The 21075-nt window shown below is 39.6% G+C and overlaps 1 protein-coding gene across 1 annotated transcript in view; it reads left to right on the top strand.

Annotated features, from left to right (window-relative positions):
- COL14A1 (collagen type XIV alpha 1 chain) overlaps nucleotides 1–21075 on the top strand; it is a 231472-nt gene that overhangs the window by 128578 nt on the left and 81819 nt on the right. The window contains exons 25-31 of the mRNA XM_007451664.1: nucleotides 1387–1526; nucleotides 4199–4322; nucleotides 4515–4658; nucleotides 5843–6007; nucleotides 6593–6631; nucleotides 6809–6947; nucleotides 17339–17481. Coding sequence (XP_007451726.1) covers nucleotides 1387–1526; nucleotides 4199–4322; nucleotides 4515–4658; nucleotides 5843–6007; nucleotides 6593–6631; nucleotides 6809–6947; nucleotides 17339–17481 — 894 coding nt within the window. The remainder of the gene's footprint in view (nucleotides 1–1386; nucleotides 1527–4198; nucleotides 4323–4514; nucleotides 4659–5842; nucleotides 6008–6592; nucleotides 6632–6808; nucleotides 6948–17338; nucleotides 17482–21075) is intronic.

The following is a 21075-nucleotide window of genomic DNA, read 5'->3' as shown; positions in this document are numbered from 1 at the left end:
TATGTATAGCTCATTCACTTTGTTATAAAGCAGAAACTAACACACCACTCACTGTAAAGCAATTATACTCCAATAAAGATGTTTAAGAAAAAAAGAAACAGAAAAGAGTACAAAGAAGAAAATTAAAAACACAATTTCATATTCCTGGGGTAATTCCTTCCAGTATTTTGATATATTTTTTTTTTTGTTCTTCGTTGTATTAAGTAAGCTTTTCAATTTTAGTATATTTTCAAATAGATTTTGCTCTCACTTTGAAGGTAAAACCTAATCTAGATTTTGTCTTTCCTTGTAAACAGAACACCAGGTTTTCTTTTGTAAGCTATAATTATAGATCTTGTGGTCCCCTTCAGCTTTAAATTCAAACCGTAAATATGTAAAATTTTATACATCGTGGAACTCATGAGAACAACCTCACCAAATCCTTATTGTCCCTCAAGTACTAACTCAGAGATGATTTATTTTACATTGTAAATAGCTTTAAGGGAATAAAGTTCCACTTAATAAAATAAAAGTCAAGTAAATTTTTTTTTCTAAAGAAAGGTGAAAGGTACATTAGCTCACAGAATATTTGTGTGCAAATGGCCTAAGATAAGATTCAGATTATTAAAGACTAAATTGTTTGTTTCATCATAAAAACAGAGTTATCCACTGTGGTCTACACTAATGAAGGGGAAGAGAGGCATAGATAATCTGAAACAGCACATGATACAAGACTATTAAAAAATGCTTTCAGTGGAATAGGTTTTTGTTAATGTCATTCTTGCCTGCTTTTCGACATTGATATCAGTATTACCTACTGATAAAAGTTGCCCTGAGCTCGCATAATGTGCATTTCTTGATATGCATCACTGGGTGTCAGAAGGGCATAGACAGGATTTCTGAGCAAGGCTTGAATTAAAGTTTGCTTATGGCCTCAGTCCGAATGCATATCAAGTTTTAGATTAATCTGTTTTCATTGTGTGGTATGCGTTCCTCCTGGAAGCTGAATCTGTCTCACATTGTTAATTCAATAAGCAGAGGGCAGGGTGCACAGAGTGGTAACTTGGATTTCCTTGTAATCAGTAGGCACTAGAGTGTTTGGTGATGCTTCTGTCTCTAAATCACTTTAGTTCTACATTTTTCATTCTTCCCATTTCTGTTCTTTGGGGCTGAGATTGGTAGATTTTTTTCTCTTTAATTCCACACATTTGATTGAAGCTTCTTTGTCATGGCTAGGAAACTTGGGTGTAGGAGAGCCATGATGGTCATGAGCAAGAGGTTGGAGGAAGATGTATATCTTTCCTTTGGGCTGTAGCTACCAGAGGGAAACCATTATCTGCTTTGTTGGTGTCATAACTACTGTGTTTTCCCTTTTTCCCTGATTCAAAATTAATTCTTGGTCTCCAGTATGTAAAGCTGCCAAAGCCGACCTGGTGTTCATGGTGGATGGATCCTGGAGTATTGGTGATGAAAATTTCAATAAGATCATTAACTTCCTGTATAGCACTGTTGGAGCTCTGGACAAGATAGGTGCAGATGGAACTCAAGTAAGGCTGATAGATCAATCATTAATTCATTCTATGCATGAAAAAATTATTCCAAGCTCTTATTATGGCTACTTGTCAGGGAATATGGGTAAAGAACTATCCTGATTGGATCCAACCCTAAATGAGAGTATAGACAAGTCTGAGTTTAGAAGCAGCTTACTGGTGTGTGACAGAGCTTGAGAAGATGCTAATTGTTAAAAGCGCTTGAGTTCAGCAAGCTAAGACAGGTTAGAATGACCATGTCAGCAGATGTGTCTTCTATATACTTAGGATAGAGCATCTCTCTAAAGGAACGACAATATTTTCTTTGCCCTCGAGGATGTTAAAATCTTGAAAGAGAGAGGTCATCGTCACAAATTACTACAGAACAAGTAGAACATAGAAAACTAATTTATTCATTCAACAAATATTTATTGAGAACTTATTTTGGTCAGGTACAGTACTGTCATAATGGATATGACAGACATGTCCCTAATTTCATGTTGCTCATATTCTTTTTTTTTTTTTAAATCTCAAGACGGTAGTATGTTTTATTTATTTATTTATTTATTTATTTATTTATTTATTTATTTTTGGCGGAGTTGGGTGTTGGTTGCTGTGCGCGGGCTTTCTCTAGTTGCGTCAAGCGGGGGCTACTCTTTGTTGTGGTGTGCGGGCTTCTCATTGCAGTGGCTTCTCTTGTGGAGTACTGGCTCTAGGTGTGCGGGCTTCAGTAGTTGAGGCACGGGGGCTCAGTAGTTGTGGCTCGCGGGCTCTAGAGCGCAGGCTCAGTAGTTGTGGCGCACGGGCTTAGTTGCCCCGTGTCATGTGGGATCTTCCCGGACCAGGGATCGAACCCACGTCTCCTGCACTGGCAGGCGGATTCTTAACCATTGTGCCAGCAGGGAAGCCCGCTCATATTCTTTAAAGGTAGGGAGAGGAGGAGGATGAGAGACAGATACAAATTGGCAAACAAATAAATTCACAACGTAGGGATGCGAGCTTTCGAACTGAGATTTAAATTTACCAAAGTTTACTTTAAACTGCGTGATCCACAGAGTCTTCTTTGAGGAGGTGGCTTCTGAACTGAGATGTGAATGATGCTGAGAAGATTTGAAAGTAGGACTTCCAGACAGGGAAAGTAGTAAGTGCAGAGGGCCTAAGTCGAGAATGAGTTTTGAGGCTTCAGGTGCTAACACTTGGGGCTGGAATATAATGGATGAGCATGTGGGGGGCTGGGGGGAGAAGAGGAGGTGGAGGAAGTAGACAGAGCGAGATCACCTTGAGTCTTATGACCCACTGAGGAAGTTGGGTATCATCCTAAGTACAATGGGAAGCCACTGGGAAGTTTTAAGGAGAGAGGATCTGATATGCTTTTTACAAAAGATCATTCTGACTGCTTCGTGGAGTGTGAGTACTAATAAAGGTGAGAGTGGAAGTGGAGAGACCACCTGGGATGCCGCTCTCATGGTCCAACACAGAGATGATGGAGGCCTGGGCTAGGGTGGTAGCAATGAGATGCACTAAAGTGAACAGACTGAAAATATGTCTCGGAAGAATGGCCGAGAAAACTTGGGTTAAGGGGAACCAGAAGAGAAGAATAGATAAAATGCTCAGGCATTTCAGGGAGGGAGAAATTTGTTTTGAATAGAGGTTTCCTAAAGATGATGACATTTGCAGTAGACCTTGATACGCTGGTAGAAATTGAAGGCTCACAAAGCCAAAAAGAAGCCCTTTCATAATTCTGAAAAACAAACAAAAAATATAATAAATTTAAAATGTCCCCAAAGTTGCACAGGAATAGAAGCAAATTGTAGGAAATGAAGCCAGGATGGTTTATACTGCAGTGATTCAGAACACAGATTTAAAGTAGAATTACCTGGCTTCAGCTGTTGGTTCTGCCAGTGGCTACTCTAGTAATCTTGGGTACATTACTTGGCTTTCTGTCCCTCAGTTTCCTGATCTGTGAAATGGTAGAATAGTAGTAATTATTTCATAGGTTTGTTTCATAAAGAAATCCTTGTAAAGAGTCCAACTTCAATTCTTTCTCTGAACTTTGTCAAGTTAGAAGATCTAGGCTGCCATTTTCCCATCTGTCAAATGAGATGGCGAAAGGTCTTCATGCTTTAGGGAGAGATTTTTAAAATAAACTGCTTCCTGAAAAGTACTTTGTTAAGACGTCGTCAGATTTGGTATGTAATTTGTATGGTTTAAACCAAGGAAATTGTGGACTGGGTTAAAAAAGAAATTAAAACTGTAGTTGTAGGACTTCCTGGTGGTGCAGTGGTTAAGAATCCGCCTGCCAATGCAGGGGACACGGGTTTGAGCCCTAGTCTGGGAAGATCCCACGTACCACAGAGCAACTAAGCCCGTGTGCCACAACTACTGAGCCTGCGCTCTAGAGCCCTCGAGCCACAACAACTGAAGCCCGCGTTCCTAGAGCCCGTGCTCTGCAACAAGAGAAGCCACTGCAGTGAGAAGCCCACACACCATAACAAAGAGTAGCCCCCGCTCACTGCAACTAGAGAAAGCCTGCATGCAGCAACAAAAAACTAACACAGCCAAAAATTAAAAATATAAATTAATTAATTAATTTAAAAAAAACTGTAGGTGTAATCATGCTATAGTGTGTGCTCTCTGGCAGAGAGGAAGTCTACAATATACATAAAAATGAACACACCTTCTCTCTCTAGGTTGCAATGGTTCAGTTCACTGATGACCCCAGGACAGAATTTAAACTTAACTCTTACAAAACCAAAGAGACTGTTCTTGATGCAATTAAACATATCTCATACAAAGGAGGAAATACAAAAACAGGTAAGACCACAAGAAGCCCAGCTAAGACCCAAAATAATATTACTAATTACTGAAATGACTTCTTTTTGAAGCATAGTAATATAGATTTTTTTTTAAAAAAAGGTTTTTCATTGACTTAAGAACTTCGTTCCCACTCTTCCATCTCTAGCAAGGAAGGGAATGAAATTGAATTGTTGCCTTCCTTTGTTTCAGGAAAAGCAATTAAGCATGTCCGAGATACCTTGTTTACTGCAGAGTCAGGGACCAGAAGAGGCATCCCGAAGGTCATCGTGGTTATAACTGATGGAAGATCACAAGATGATGTGAGCAAAATCTCCAGGGAGATGCAATCAGATGGTAAGTTTTACATAGATAAGCAATAGTGGCTACCAATAATACCATTAGCCTTGTTTTCTGAATACACATTTATAGGCTACATCAACATGACTTAAATGTTTCTAAATCTTTCTTAATATTAACTGGACAATGTGATTTTTAAAAGTTTCCAGGTTACAAATCTATGATTTTGCTGTCTTTTCTCCAGTACTTTTGTTACATACAGGATGCCCTATATAAGCAACTCCATCAATTAAGTGCACTATAGGACTTCCCTGGCAATCCATTTGGTTAAGATTCCATGCTTCCACTGCAGGGGGCACAGGTTCGATCCTTGTCATGCTGTGTGGTCAAAAAGAAAAACAAGGAAAAGAAAAGAAAATTAAGTGCAATACTATGAAAAGGACCAGGGGAGGGAAACTGATCACAGAAACTCCTCAGCCTCAGCCTCCTCATTTGTAAAATGGAGAACACAGAATGTGAAGATTACATTCTATAAAATCTGTATGAGCAAAGACTAGCTTAATGTGTATTTGGCAAGCATTGAACTGTGACCCACCTCAGGCTTCTAAGCCTGTAATATCTCAGTTTCTACTTCTGAAAATGAAACAGAACAAAACAAACAAAAAAAAAAACTTTTTTTGTTTCAATTGCACTTTTTCCCATAAATACTAAAATCATTATTAAAAATATGCAAAAATAAAGATGTTACTCAAATGGTAACTATTTTGTCTCAAACACTGACTCTCTTAAGCTTCTTTAAAGTGGAAACTTTCGGGGCTTCCCTGGTGATGCAGTGGTTGAGAGTCCGCCTGCCAATGCAGGGGACACGGGTTCGTGCCCCGGTTCGGGAAGATCCCACATGCCACAGAGTGGCTGGGCCCGTGAGCCATGGCCGCTGAGCCTGCGCGTCCGGAGCCTGTGCTCCGCAACGGGAGAGGCCACAACAGTGAGAGGCCCGCATACCGTGAAAAAAATAAATAAATAAAAATAAAGTGGAAACTTTCTTTAGGGGATGATGGGTTAATAATCATAGAGTGAATTATGTGCATGCAGAATTCTGAAGAACTGTAAAGAGTGAATTATCCACCCCCACTGGCCCTCCTAAATAAACATGTTTTAAACATTTGGACATGTCTTATATTGCATTATTTGCTTTTGCTGTGATTTAAAGTCATCAGAAATCTGTTCCCCTTTTACCACAGGCTACAGCATTTTTGCAGTCGGCGTGGCTGATGCAGATTACTCAGAGTTGCTTAGCATTGGCAGTAAGCCCAGCGCCCGGCATGTCTTCTTTGTGGATGACTTTGACGCCTTTAAGAAAATTGAAGATGAGTTGATTACTTTTGTCTGTGAAACCGCGTCAGCAAGTTAGTTCTTTGGAATTTGCACTTACATTGCTTAAATGCTGAGATATTTATACCAGTTAAATAATGAGTGCCATCCTGATCTGAAGAGAGAAAATTGACTTGGAGAGCTATTTGTTATGCAGACATTAAGTTTTGTGGTTTTGAGCATATGGGAAGTAAACCTCACCTCTCCCTGGTTCAGGGTTTTAGGTTGATAAAGACTTTCCCTAAAAAGACAAGGGTCTGTATTTAAAAGCAGCTCTCTTAAACAGCTATAGCACATAGTTTTCAAAAATGTGTTAAGTCTGCTCATCAGTGTAACACATTAGAAGTGGGACTTCTCCCAAGACATGCTATCAAGTGACCACCATCGATTTTAATGGACCCAGGAGAGGAGAAGGAAGTTGGGACCCTTTGGTTTTAAAAGAAGAAGTGAGAGTGTTTCAATCTTTAGGAATCCACAGAAAGCTGTAGCCACATGTGGTTTGGATTCCCTCCACAACTGACTTCCGTAAAGATTGTTAGCTTCCTGTTCTCAGGACAAGGAAAGAATATGTTTGGAAAATATCTAAATTAGGGTTTTATCTTGTTTGTTTTGTCTTCCAGCCTGCCCACTGGTGCATAAGGATGACATTGATCTTGCAGGTATGCAATTTCACAATTTCCCAAATACAAATATATTAAATAACTCCCATTTGGGGTCCAGATTTTTTCATCCTTAACAGACTAATTTTGAAATTTAAAATCCTAAAGTGCCTGTTTATTCTTTTTCTCTATCCCTGTTTTTTTTCTTTTTCTTTCTTTCTTTTATTTTTTTTAAAGGATTTAAGATGATGGAAATGTTTGGTTTGGTTGAAAAGGAATTTTCATCGGTGGAAGGGGTTTCTATGGAGCCTGGTACCTTCAATGTGTATCCTTGTTATCAACTTCATAAAGATGCCCTGGTTTCCCAGCCAACCAAGTATGTTTCCATTGCAAGATACTAAAGTCAATTATTGTTTATTATATCGCACTGTGGAAATGATATCAACTAGAAATATGCTGTAATAATTCCCAGCAGGATTTTCCATGATGGATAGAGCAGATGATGTTTAGATTTCTTTAAAAACGTTAGACCTACGCATAATGCTGCTTGAACTTTCATATTTGTTCATCTCAGAAAAATATAAAGATAGTTAGTACTTACATAGCACTACCACAGAGCAGGCATTGTTCTAAATGCTAGCAACTCACTCAAACCTCCCAATAACTCTATGAAGTAGAGTCATTTATTATCTTGGTTTTATAAATAACAAAACTAAAGCATAAAGAAGCTAAATGACTTGAGTGAGATCACATAGTTTGTTGAAGACCATGCTGGGATTTGCACCTGCAGATCCCAGAATCCACACCCTGAACCATTTTAAGATAGTGCCATGAATTCAGATGGTTTTTATCCTGGAGAGGTCACAAGAGCAACTCCATACAGTTGATGTAAAAATCACATTATTGGGGGGACCTTCAAGATGGTGGAGGAGTAAAACAAGGAGATCACCTTCCTCCCCACAAATACACTAGAAATACATTTACCTGTGGAACAACTCCTGCAGAACACCTACTGAATGCTGCAGAAGACCTCAGACTTCCCAAAAAGCAAGAAAATCCCCATGTACCTGGGAAGAGCAAAAGAAAAAAGAGACACAAAAGAATAGGGACGGGACCTGCTGCTCTGGGAGGCAGCTGTGAAGGAGGAAAAATTTCCACACACTAGGAAGGCCTTCACTGGTGGAGACGGGAGGTGGGTGGCGGGGAAGCTTCGGAGCCACGGAGGACAGCACGGCAACGGGGGTGCAGGGGGCAAAGCGGAGAGATTCCCGCACAGAGGATCGGTGCCGACCAGCACTCACCAGCCTGAGAGGCTTGTTTGCTCACCCGCCGGGACAGGTGGGGGCTGGGAGATGAGGCTTGGGCTTTGGTCGGAGCGCCGGGAGAGGACTGGGGTTGGCTGCGTGAACACAGCCTAAAGGGGGCTAGTGCGCCACAGCTAGCCAGGAGGGCATCTGGGAAAAAGTCTGGACCTGCCAAAGAGGCAAGAGACCATTGTTTCAGTGTGTGCGAGGGGAGGGGATTCAGAGCACCGCCTAAATGAGCTCCAGAGATGGGCATGAGCTGTGGCTATCAGCGCGGACCCCAGAGACGGGCTTGAAATGCTAAAGCTGCTGCTGCCGCCACCAAGAAGCCTGTGTGCGAGCACAGGTCACTATCCACAGCTCCCCTCCTGGGAGCCTGTGCAGCCCGCCACCGCCAGTCCCGTGATCCAGGGACAGCTTCCCCGGGATAACACACAGCCCGCCTCAGGCTTTTGCAAAGTTATACTGGCCTGTACCGCTGCAGGCTTGCCCCACATTCCGTACCCCTCCTGACCCTGGCCTGAGTGAGCCAGAGCCCCCTAATCAGCCGCTGTTTTACCCCCTCCTGTCTGTGTGGGAACAGACGCCCTCAGGTGACCTACATGCAGAGGTGGGTCCAAATCCAAAGCTGACCCCCAGGAGCTGTGCAAACAAAGAAGAGAAAGGGAAATCTCTCCCAGCAGCCTCAGGAGCAGTGGATTAAATCCCCACAATCAACTTGATGTACCCGGCATCTCTGGAACACCTGAATAGACAACAAATCATCCCAAAATTGAGGCAGTGGACATTGGGAGCAACTGTAGACTTGGGGTTTGCTGTCTGCAGCTGATTTGTTTCTGATTTCTATGTGTATCTTAGTATAGTTTTAAGCGCTTGTTATCATTGGTGGATTTGCTTATTGGTTTGGTTGCCCTCTTCTTTTTTTATTATTATTATTTTTTTAATTTATTATTATTTTTTCTTTCTCTTTTTCTCCCTTTTCTTCTGAGCTTTGTGGCTGACAGGGTCTTGGTGCTCTGGCCTGGTGTCAGGCCTGAGCCTATGAGGTGGGAGAGCCGAGTTCAGGACATTGTGCCACCAGAGAGCCCCTGGCCCCACGTAATATCAATCGGTGAGAGCTCTCCCAGAGATCTCTGTCTTAACGCTAAGACCCAGCTCCACTCAATGACCAGCAAGCTTCAGTGCTGGATGCCCCATGCCAATCAACAAGCAAGACAGGAACACAACCCCACACATTAGCAGAGAAGCTGCCTAAGATCATACTAAGGTTTTACTCTGTGAGTTTTGTTTACCCCAAAACACACCACCAGACAAGGTCCTGCCCCGCAGAAAGACAAGATCCAGCCCCACCCACCAGGACACAGGCACCAGTTCCCTCCATCAGGAAGCCTACACTAGCCACTGAACAAACCTCACCCACTGGGGCAGACATCAAAAACAATGGGAACTATGAACCTGCAGCCTGCGAAAAGGACCCCAAACACAGTAAGTTAAACATAATAAGAAGACAAAGAAATATTCAGCAGATGAAGAAGCAAAGTAAAAACCCACCAGATTAAACAACTGAAGAGGAAATAGACAGTCTACCTGAAAAAGAATTCAGAATAATGATAGTAAAGATGATCCAAAATCTTGGAAATAGAAGGGAGAAAATAGATGAAACATTTAACAAGGACTTAGAAGAACTAAAAGAGAAAACAAACAGTGATGAACAATACAAAAAATGAAATTAAAAATTCTCTAGAAGGAATCTATAGCAGAATAACTGAGGCAAAAGAACAGATAAGTGACCTGGAAGGTAAAATAGTGGAAATAACTACCACAGAGCAGAATAAAGAAAAAAAAAAAATGAAAAGAATTGAGGACAGTCTCTGAGACCTCTGGGACATTAAACGCACCAACATTCGAATTATACGAGTCCCAGAAGAAGAAGAGAAAAAGAAAGGGATTGAGACTATATTTGAAGAGATTATAGTTGAAAACTTCCCTAATATGGGAAAGGAAATAGTCAATCATGTCCAGGAAGCACAGAGAGTCCCATACAGGATAAAGCCAAGGAGAAACAAACCAAGACACATATTAATCAAACTATCGAAAATTAAATACAAAGAAAAAATATTAAAAGCAGCAAGGGAAAAACAACAAGTAACACACAAGGGAATCCCCATAAGGTTAACAGCTGACCTTTCAGCAGAAACTCTGCAAGCCAGAAGGGAGTGGCAGGACATGTTTAAAGTGATGAAAGGGAAAAACCTACAACGAAGATTACTCTACCGAGCAAGGATCTCAGTCAGATTTGACGGAGAAATTAAAAACTTTACAGAGAAGCAAAAGCTAAGAGAATTCAGCACCACCAAACCAGCTTTACAACAAATGCTAAAGGAACTTCTCTAGGCAGGAAACACAAGAGAAGGAAAAGACCTACAATAACAAACCCAAAACAATTAAGAAAATGGTAATAGGAACGTACATATTGATAATTACCCTGAACGTAAATGGATTAAATGCTCCAACCAAAGGACATAGACTGGCTGAATGGACACAAAAACAATACCTATATATATGCTGCCTACAAGAGACCCACTTCCGACCTAGGGACACATACAGACTGAAAGTGAAGGGATGGAAAAAGATATTCCATGCACATGGAAATCAAAAGAAAGCTGGAGTAGCAATTCTTATATCAGACAAAATAGACTTTAAAATAAAGACTATTACAAGAGACAAAGAAGGACAATACATAGTAATCAAGGGACCAATCCAAGAAGATAAAACAATTGTAAATATTTATGCACCCACCTCAGGAACCCCTGAATACATAAGGCAAAGGCTAACAGCCATAAAAGGGGAAATTGACAGTAATGCAATAATAGTAGGGGACTTAAATACCCCACTTTCACCAATGGACAGATCATCCAAAATGAAAATAAATAAGGAAACAGAAGAGTTAAATGATACATAAAACAAGATGGACTTAACTGATATTTATAGGACATTCCATCCGAAAACAACAGAATACACTTTCTTATCAAGTGCCATGAAACGTTCTCCATGATAGATCATATCTTGGCTCACAAATCAAGCCTTGGTAAATTTAAGAAAATTGAAATAGGATCAAGTATCTTTTCCAACAAAAACGCTATAAGACTAGATATCAATAACAGGGAAAAAAACTGTAAAAAATGCAAACACATGGGGACTAATCAATAGGCTACTAAATAACCAAGAGATTGCTGAAGAAATCAAAGAGGAAATCAAAAAATACCTAGACAAAGGACAATGAAAACATGATGAACCAAAACCTATGGGATGCAACAAAAACAGTTCTAAGAGGGAAGTTTATAGCAATACAATCCTACCTCAAGAAACAAGAAACATGAAACATCACAAATAAACAACCTAACCTTACACCTAAAGCAATTAGAGAAAGGAGAGCAAAAAACCCCAAAAGTTAGCAGAAGTAAAGAAATCATAAAGATCAGATTAGAAATAAATGAAAAAGAAATGAAGGAAACGATAGCAAAGATCAATAAAACTAAAAGCTGGTTCTTTGAGAAGATAAACAAAATTGATAAACCATTAGCCAGACTCATCAAGAAATAAAAGAAGACTCAAATCAACAGAATTAGAAATGGAAAAGGAGAAGAAACAACTGACACTGCAGAAATACAGAGGATCATGAGAGGTTACTACAAGAAACTATTTGCCATTAAACTGGACAACCTGGAAGAAATGGACAAATTCTTAGAAAAGCACAACCTTCCGAGACTGAACTAGGAAGAAATAGAAACTATGAACCGACCAATCACAAGCACTGAAATTGAAACTGTGATTAAAAGTCTTCCAACCAAAAAAAAGCCCAGGACCAGATGGCTTCACAGGCGAATTCTATCAAATATTTACAGGAGACCTAACACTTATCCTTCTCAAATTCTTCCAAATATATAGCAGAGGGAGGAACACTCCCAAACTCATTCTACGAGGCCACCATCATCCTGGTACCAAAATGAGAAAAAGATTTCACAAAAAAAACTACAGGCCAATATCACTGATGAACACAGATGCAAAAATCCTCAACAAAATATTAGCAAACAGAATCCAACAGCACATAAAAAGGATCATACACCATGATCATGTGGGGTTTATCCCAGGAGTGCAAGCGTTCTTCAGTATATGCAAATCAATCAATGTGATACACCATATTAAAAAGTTGAAGGATATAAACCATATGATAATCTCAGTAGATGCAGAAAAAGCTTTTGACCAAATTCAACACCCATTTAGGATAAAAACTCTCCAGAAAGTAGGCATAGAGAGAACCTACCTCAATATAATAAAGGCCATATATGACAAACCCACAGCCAACATCATTCTCAATGGTGAAAAATTGAAACCATTTCCTCTAAGATTAGGAACAAGACAAGGTTGCCCACTCTCACCGCTATTATTCAACATAGTTTTGGAAGTTTTAACCAAAGCAATCAGAGAAGAAAAAGAAATAAAAGGAATCCAAATCAGAAAAGAAGAAGTAAAACTGTCACTCTTTGCAGATGACATGATACTATAGAGTATCCTAAAGATGCCACCAGAAAACTACTAGAGCTAATCGATGAATTTGATAAAGTTGCAGGATACAAAATTAATGCACAGAAATCTCTTGCATTCCTATATACTAATGATGAAAAATCTGAAAGAGAAATTAAGGAAACACTCCCATTTACCACTGCAACTAAAAGAATAAAATACCTAGGGATAAACCTACCTAAGGAGACAAAAACCTATACGCAGAAAACTATAAGACAGTGATTAAAGAAATTAAAGCTGATGCAAACAGATGGAGAGATATACCATGTTCTTGGATTGGAAGAATCAACATTGTGAAAATAACTATACTACCCACAGATATCTACAGATTCAATGCAATCCCTATCAAACTACCAATGGCATTTTTCACAGAACTAGAACAAAAAATTTCACAATTTGTATGCAAACACAAAAGACCCCAAATAACCAAAGCAATCTTGAGAAAGAAAAACAGAGCTCGAGGAATCAGGCAACCTGACTTCAGAGTATACTACAAAACTACAGTAATCAAGACAGTATGGTGCTGGGTAAAAACAGAAATACAGATCAATGGAATGTTATAGAAAACTCAGAGATAAACCCACACACATATGGTTACCTTATCTTTGATAAAGGAGGCAAGAATATACAATGGAGAAAAGACAGCCTCTTCAGTAAGTGGTGCTCAGAAAACTGGACACCTACATGTAAAACAATGAAGTTAGAAGCCTCCCTAACACCATACACAAAAATAAACTCACAGTGGATTAAAGACCTAAATATAAGGCCAAACACTATAAAACTCTTAGAGGAAAACATAGGCAGAACACTCTATGATGTAAATTACAGCAAGATCCTTTTTGACCCACCTCCTAGAGAAATGGAAATAAAACCAAAAATAAACAAATGGGACCTAATGAAACTTAAAAGCTTTTGCACAGCAAAGGAAACCATGAACAAGACGAAAAGAGAACCCTCAGAATGGGAGAAAATATTTGCAAATGAATCATCAGACCAAAGGATTAGTCTCCAAAATTTACAAGCGCTCATGCAGCTCAATATCAAAAAAACAAACAACCCAATCCAAAAATGGGCAGAAGACCTAAATAGATATTTCTCAAAGATGATATACAGATTGCCAACAAACACATGAAAGGATCCTCAACATCAATAGTCATTAGAGAAATGCAAATCAAAACTACAGTGTGGTATCACCTGACACCAGTCAGAATAGCCATCATCAGAAAAGCTACAAACAGTAAATGGTGGAGAGGGTGTGGAGAAAAGGGAACCCTCTTGCACTGTTGGTGGGAATGTAAATTGATACAGCCACTGTGGAGAACAGTATGGAGGTTCCTTTAAAACTAAAAATAGAAGTACCATATGACCCAGCAATCCCACTACTGGGCATATACCCTGAGAAACCATAATTCAAAAATCGTCATGTACCACAATATTCATTGCGGCACTATTTACAATAGCCAGGACATGGAAGCAACCAATGTGTTTGTCAACAGAGGTATGGATAAAGAAGATGTGGCACATATGTACAATGGAATATTACTCAGCCATAAAAAGAAACGAAATTGAGTTACTTGTAATGAGGTGGATGGACCTAGAATCTGTCATACAGAGTGAAGTTAGAAAGAGAAAAACAAATACTGTATACTAACACATATATATATGGAATCTAAAGGAAAAAAAAGAAGTTCTGATGAAGCTAACACAGGACAGGAATAAAGACACAGATGTAGAGAATGGGCTTGTGGACACGGGGAGTGGGAAGGATAAGCTTGGACGAAGTGAGAGAGTAGCATTGATATATATACAGTACCAAATGTTAAATAGCTAGCTAGTGGGAAGCAGCTGCATAGCACAGGGAGATCAGCTGGGTTCTTTGTGACCACCTAGAGAGGTGGGATAGGGAGGGCGGGATGGAGACGCAAAAGAGAGGGGCTATGGTGATATATGTGTACATATAGCTGGCTTGCTTTGTAATACAGAAATTAACGCAACATTGTAAAGCAATTGTATTCAAATTAAGGTGTTAAAAAATTAATTATCTAGTTATTCTACAGTCTATGATGCACCTAGGGATTCCTGGCGCTATTTCAGCAGTTCTGAAAACTCCAGAAATTACAAATTAGGAGTTCCTGATTTAAGGGGTCATCTCTCAAGATGTCACCTGCTACTTTACATTCCAAATATTCTTTTGTTTTTGTCTCAAAATGCCTTCAGTATTTTAATGTGAAACTTTTCTGTGTCCACATTTTGATATAGTGTGCACATATGCATGAAAAGGTGGGGAGATCATTTTCGAGTATTAAATTAATCTGTCCAATTTGTAAACAAGTTGCTTTTCTACCTTCTTCCAAAATACTGTTTATTGAATTCAAGCTAATTACAGTACTATCTGTAGTTTTAGATAAATCCAACATCTGATGTTAACTTTCGGCAGTTTTTTTTACACTGTCTAGTGATGAATATTAAAATGGATATTTGAAAGTCGTTCCTGGAGGCCTAGACAAAAATGAGAATTGCCGAAGGAAAATCTACCAAATCCATTCATTTGTTGTTCCCAGCCGTTATCTCACTCAACCTGTCACCAGCATTTTATACGGTTGATCATATCTTCCTCCTGTATTCACTCTCCTTTGGCCTCTGGGACCCACACTGCTTCTAGTTTCTGTCTACATTACAGGCTCTTCCTTTCTCCTCCACCTCTTTATGTTGGAGGGACCAAGACTTGCTCAAGACCTCCTTGTTTTCTGTCTGTCCCTTCTTCCTAGTGATCTTTTCAGTATCGTAGTGTTCAACCCCATCTATATGCCAAGGACTCCTAAATTTTATACTTCCAGTCCAGATCTAGTTCCCCAAATTTAAACCTACATATTTAATTGCTTGCTAGATATCTCTACTTGGATGTCTCATAGGCATTTCATACTTTATAGGTTCAATACCACATCCCTGATCTTACCTCCAGAACCAGCTTCCCCCATGACCTTTTTCATCTTAATGATAACTACGTTTAACGAGTTTCTTAGGCAAAGAAGCTGGACTCCTCTGTTTCTCTTATGCCCCACCTCAATCCACCAAGGAATCCTAATTGTCTGTTCCTTCTCACTACCTCTATTGTCATCACCCTGATATGAGGTACCATCATCTATTCCTTACATCATTACAGCAGCCTCCTAACTGGTCTTCCTGCTGCTACCCTTGCCTTCTTGGAGCCTCTTCTCCAAGTAGCTGTCAGAATGATTTTTTTTTTAATGTATAAATCAGATCATGTCACTCCAAAATCTGCCAGTGATTCCTCATTCCCCTTGGCATAAAAGTCAAAGCTCTTGAATGGCCAAAGAGCCCTACATTATCTGGGTAGCTATTACCTCTTTGACTTTACCTCTTGTTTCTTTTAGTCCGTTCTCAAAATATACCAGGCACACCCCACTTTAGTATCCTTACACTGGCTGGATGTCTTCATCTCCTATGAGTTTTTCTTCAAGTGTGACCTTCTCAGTGAACCTTTGCTCAAATGCAGTCTTCTCAGTGAACCTTCTAAGTGAAGCCAGTGCCGATGACTTTAATTAAAATGGCAAAATAATGCATTCTAACATTCCCAATCCCCATTATGCTGCTTTTTGTTGTTGTTTTTGATGGCACTTATTACCTTCTAATAAACCGTATAATTCACCCTGCTCAAATTCAAGTGCTCATACAAAGGTTCCTTGCCAGTTTGATTCACCGACGTATCTTAATGTGTATTACCGTGTCTGGTACATCGTAAGCACTCAACAAATATTGAATGAATGAATACATACATATTTAATGTATGCAAATCAAACATTCACTTTTAAATTTATGCTAAATTCCAACCTATTCTCCAATTTGTCAATTTGATTAATAAATATTATGGGTCTCCTGTATATCTAAAAGCCTATATCTGTTGCTTGAGGGAAAGATTTAAAAGTATGTAAGTGATCCACTTAACTGTTAGGTAAGATGGTGTAGCAGGTTTGGTTCCCCAGGAAGCAGATCCAAAGGTGGAGATTAGTGTGTGGGAAGTCGATGAGGCTGTGCTCTTCTGGAAGGGAACAGAAGGAAGTAGGGAGGGAAGTCAAGCTATGAAGCTGTTTCAGTAAAAGCCTCAGTTGACCCACACACAGCAGTTCTTAGAATGGAGTTATCTCCTTTGGAATGAGAGGCTCTGGTCCTTATATCCCCTCAAAGACTAGTCATCAAAAAGAGGCACCATAATAAAGTTGGCATGACCTTGGGAGAGGCACCCCTCATCTGCTGAGGCCATTCCTGAGGGAACTGGTATCTGAGAGCTGTCTGCAGACATCACTCCCAGAAGCAGGATTAGTCGATTCTCAATTCTTAAAGGTGGATTTAGATGGTACATCAGAGCACATAGCACAGACAGGAATGCAACTAACTACAACATGTGGTAGAAAGTGACAGTGTCTTAAGTTTTATAAAAGGACTGTAGATAAACATTATTTATAATACTAAAACTTGAAACTACCTAAATGTTTAATAAGACGTGACTGGTCATATAAATTATGGAGTAGCCAAGCAAGAGAAGGTTGTGCAGATATTAAATATCATGCCCTTAAAAATATTTAAGGAAATGTGAAATATGTAGTAAATTGTGCTAAGAAAAGAAAGGGGCAAAATTATATAAATTGGACAAATACTTACAGACATTCTTTAAAGGCTGGAGGGAAATGCACAGCACCAAAAGAGTGATCACTTCTGAATGGGGTAATGGTGATCTGTTATTTACTTCTTTTCTGTTTTTTCATATGTGTTTAATGAAAGTGTATTTGCTTTTATAATCATATAGGTAACTTCTTAAAGAGGGATACAATGAAATATACTATTTTCTTTCTATTTTCAGATATTTACATCCAGAAGGATTGCCCTCTGACTATACAATCAGTTTTCTATTCCGGATTCTTCCTGATACTCCAGAGGAGCCATTTGCTCTTTGGGAGATTTTAAATAAAAATTCTGACCCATTGGTTGGAGTCATCTTAGATAGTAAGTATATTTATCTATAAAACATTTGCACACACATGTATGAGTAATGTATGTGGCCTGTCATCTTGCCTGGTTTGTGTGTATTGTAAAGTAACTCACTTATTTTAAGCTATTTGTAAATACGAATGATGAACTATGTGATAGTTGATTCATTCATTTATCTACTCATTATTTCAACAAATATTCATCGAGTTCCTACTATTTGCCAACACCAGGCTCTGGGATTCAGTAGAGAGCAAGGTGAGACATGCCGACTGCAGGAAGAGGACGCAACTTGATGCAGAAGAGGATAAGTGCGAGGGTTGGGATCAGAAGTCATTTTTCCTATACGGATAGGATAAGTGTAAGATGCCTCTTTTGGGTTCCTGGGCCCAATTCCAACATGTGTGTTGGGCGTGGTGGGTGAAGGAGAGGCTCCCACACAACACCAAGCAATTCTTGGACACCAGCAGCGTATCTGAGAATTCAACTCCAATCTGACACTATTTACCAGAGGTAGCATCAGATTCCACAGGTTGAGGGCTTGTTCCTATAAGACTGCCCTCCTCCCCCTCCATTTCAGCCACCAGTGGCAAGCTCAGTCTGCTACCAGCTATGCATTGGAGGTTTCAATAACCCGCTCCAGCTCAGGATGTCAACTGAAAGTCCAGATGTTTACCTGTACTTCTGACCCACAGTCTATAAATCAGAGGTTCCCACAACTTCCTCCTCGGGTTCAATTAATTTGCTAGAGTGGCTCACGGAACTCAGAGAAGCATTTTACATACTAGATTACCAGTCTATTATGAAAGGATATAACTCAGGAGAAAGGCCTGGGGAAGGAGGGGGGGAAGTTTCCATGCCCTCTCCACCTGCACCACTGTCCCGGCCCTTCCATATGTTTACCAACCTGGAAATTCTCTGAACCCCATCCTTTTGGGTTTTTATGGATGCTTCATTACATAGGAATGATTGATTAACTCACTGGCCATTGGCAATTGAACTCAGTCTCCACCCCCTCTCCCCTCCCTAGAAGTTGGAGGGGGTAGGGGGACTGAAAGTTCTAACCCTCTGGTCACATGACTGGTTCTCTAGGCAACCAGCCCTTATCCTTAGGTTACCTAAGGGCTTTCCAAAAGCCACTGTATTAACATAACAAAAGGCACATTTTTTTTTTGTTCTGACCACAGGAAATTCCAAAGGTTTTAGGAGCTGTGAGGCAGGAACCCTAGACAAAGACCAAGTATATATGAGAAATATATTTTGGTCATCTGAATAACAAATATATATTTCTTTTAAGTCACAATGTTGCAATGCCACTTTCATATCCTAGAAAAAAATGTCAGATTGGCAGCAGCATATTCTGGGAAGAATTCTGGGGTGGAGATATAAAATTGAAAGTTGCATATGTGAGATCATCTAGAGAGTAAGTCCAGAAAGAAAAGAGAATAGTTGTGAATGAGAAATTCCATTGTTTGGAGATTGGAAAGTTGAGGAGGAAAGAATAAAGGAAAGTTCTTAACCTTTACTCTTGGATGTCACAAATGATTATCACTTAAGAGAATTATCAAGTTTTTGGTTAATGTCACTGAGTTTTCTAAATATATTTTTAGTTTAGGATCCCAGTCAATCTGGGAATGAAAATTTGGTGGTTATTGTTAGGTATTAACTCGAACATTTGGATAAGAAAATTATTTTAAGCTATTTCCAACTAGTATTTGTTAAAGGACATTTCAGTACAGGGAAATAAATCAACAACTAAACATTGTGAAAGCATTTTGTATTGATTTTGAAACTAAGGGAAAGCTGTAGATTAAAAAGGTGTAAATTGCTAACTCTATATCCAACCAGGACTCCAAAACAAAGAAGTCTCTTGAAATGATTAATACATACTTGCTCCTTCAGAAAGCAGAATGAAAAATTGAATTGTAACCGGGGGATGAATTAGTGAGAAAAATGTTCCTCTCTTTTTGTAATAAAATATTCCTTGTAACATGAAGTACTCAAGAGTAGGAAGTTTTATTTTACTTGTTTGTTTGTTCATAATAAAAGACACGCTGAAATATCACTATTTTGGGGCAGTGTAAGTTACATGTCCTGGGAAAACTGGTTGCTTCAGTGGTTAAATAAGGCAAAGAGTGTGGTTTTTATTTCTTAAGATTTTGTTACCGAATTAAGTTGTATGAACCCTGCTCGGGGCCTAGCCTGGCCCATGCTCTCTGCCTTGGAGGGGGAGGGTTCTTTTTCCTTTCCAGTTTAAGTAGGTGAATAGCAAAACCGAAGCCGAGATTGACACAGCACAAGCTTTATTCAGTGGCTAAAGAAAGGAGAAGTGGGAACTAAGTTCATAGATCAACTTCTCACCCACCTGAGGAGAGAGATTTAATTTTTTTTTAAAACATCTTTATTGGAGTATAATTGCTTTACAATGGTGTTAGTTTCTGCTTTATAACAAAGTGAATCAGCTATACATATACATATATCCCCATATCTCCTCCCTCTTGCGTCTCCCTCCCTCCCACCCTATCCCACCCCTCTAGGTGGTCACAAAGCACTGATCTCCTTGTGTTATGCGGCTGCTTCCCACTAGCTATCTATTTTACATTCCGTACTGTATGTATGTCCATGCCACTCTCTCACTTCGTCCCAGCTTACCCTTCCCCCTCCCCGTGTCCTCAAGTCCATTCTCTATGTCTGCGTCTTTATTCCTGTCCTGCCCTTAGGTTCTTCAGAACCACCTTTTATTTTTTAGATTCCATATATATGTGTTAGCACACGGTATTTGTTTTTCTCTTTCTGACTTACTTCATTATGTATGACAGACTCTAGGTCCATCCACCTCACTACAAATAACTCAATTTTGTTTCTTTTTATGGCTGAGTAATATTCCATTGTATACATTTGCCACATCTTCTTTATCCATTCATCTGTTGATGGACACTTAGGTCACTTCCATGTCCTGGCTATTGTAAATAGAGCTGCAATGAACATTGTGGTACATGACTCTTTTTGAATTATGGTTTTCTCAGGGTATATGCCCAGTAAGTGGGATTGCTGGGTCGTATGGTAGCTGTATTTTTAGTTTTTTAAGGAACCTCCATACTGTTCTCCATAGTGGCTGGATCAATTTACCTTCTCACCAACAGTGCAGGAGGGTTCCCTTTTCTCCACACCCTCTCCAGTATTTATTTTTGTAGATTTTTTGATGAAGGCCATTCTGATTGGTGTGAGGTGATTTAATTTTAAAGAGTAAAGACAAAGAGAGGAAGAGTGAGGCTGACGATGGGGAAGCAGATGCATTAGTCTACCAGGGAAGAGGCAGGGTTTTTTCCAAGGGGCTGGGGTGCTACCTCCTTTTTATCCTTTTTTAGTCCTTAATGGCTGCCAGTAAGTAGGTGTAGGTAACATCCTAAAGTAGTAAATCACCGTATAACGGGACTCAAGGTCTGTTGGAGGTCAGATTCATCATCATCTTGGTCCCAGCTGGTTCCATCTGTTTTTTTTGTATTTTTTGGTTTTTTGTACCTTCCTTTCTTACCTCTGGACCTTTTAACTTAAAAATTTATGTTCAGTCCTGCTAAAGGTGGGGGGTTGGCAGCTTTTGAGCACGGGCAT

This window comes from Lipotes vexillifer, unplaced genomic scaffold (genome assembly GCF_000442215.2).
Source record: "Lipotes vexillifer unplaced genomic scaffold, Lipotes_vexillifer_v1.1 scaffold440, whole genome shotgun sequence".
NCBI classification, from domain to species: Eukaryota; Metazoa; Chordata; class Mammalia; order Artiodactyla; family Lipotidae; genus Lipotes; species Lipotes vexillifer.
Note: the sequence above shows the minus strand (reverse complement) of the source record. Positions and strands in the feature narration are given on the sequence as shown.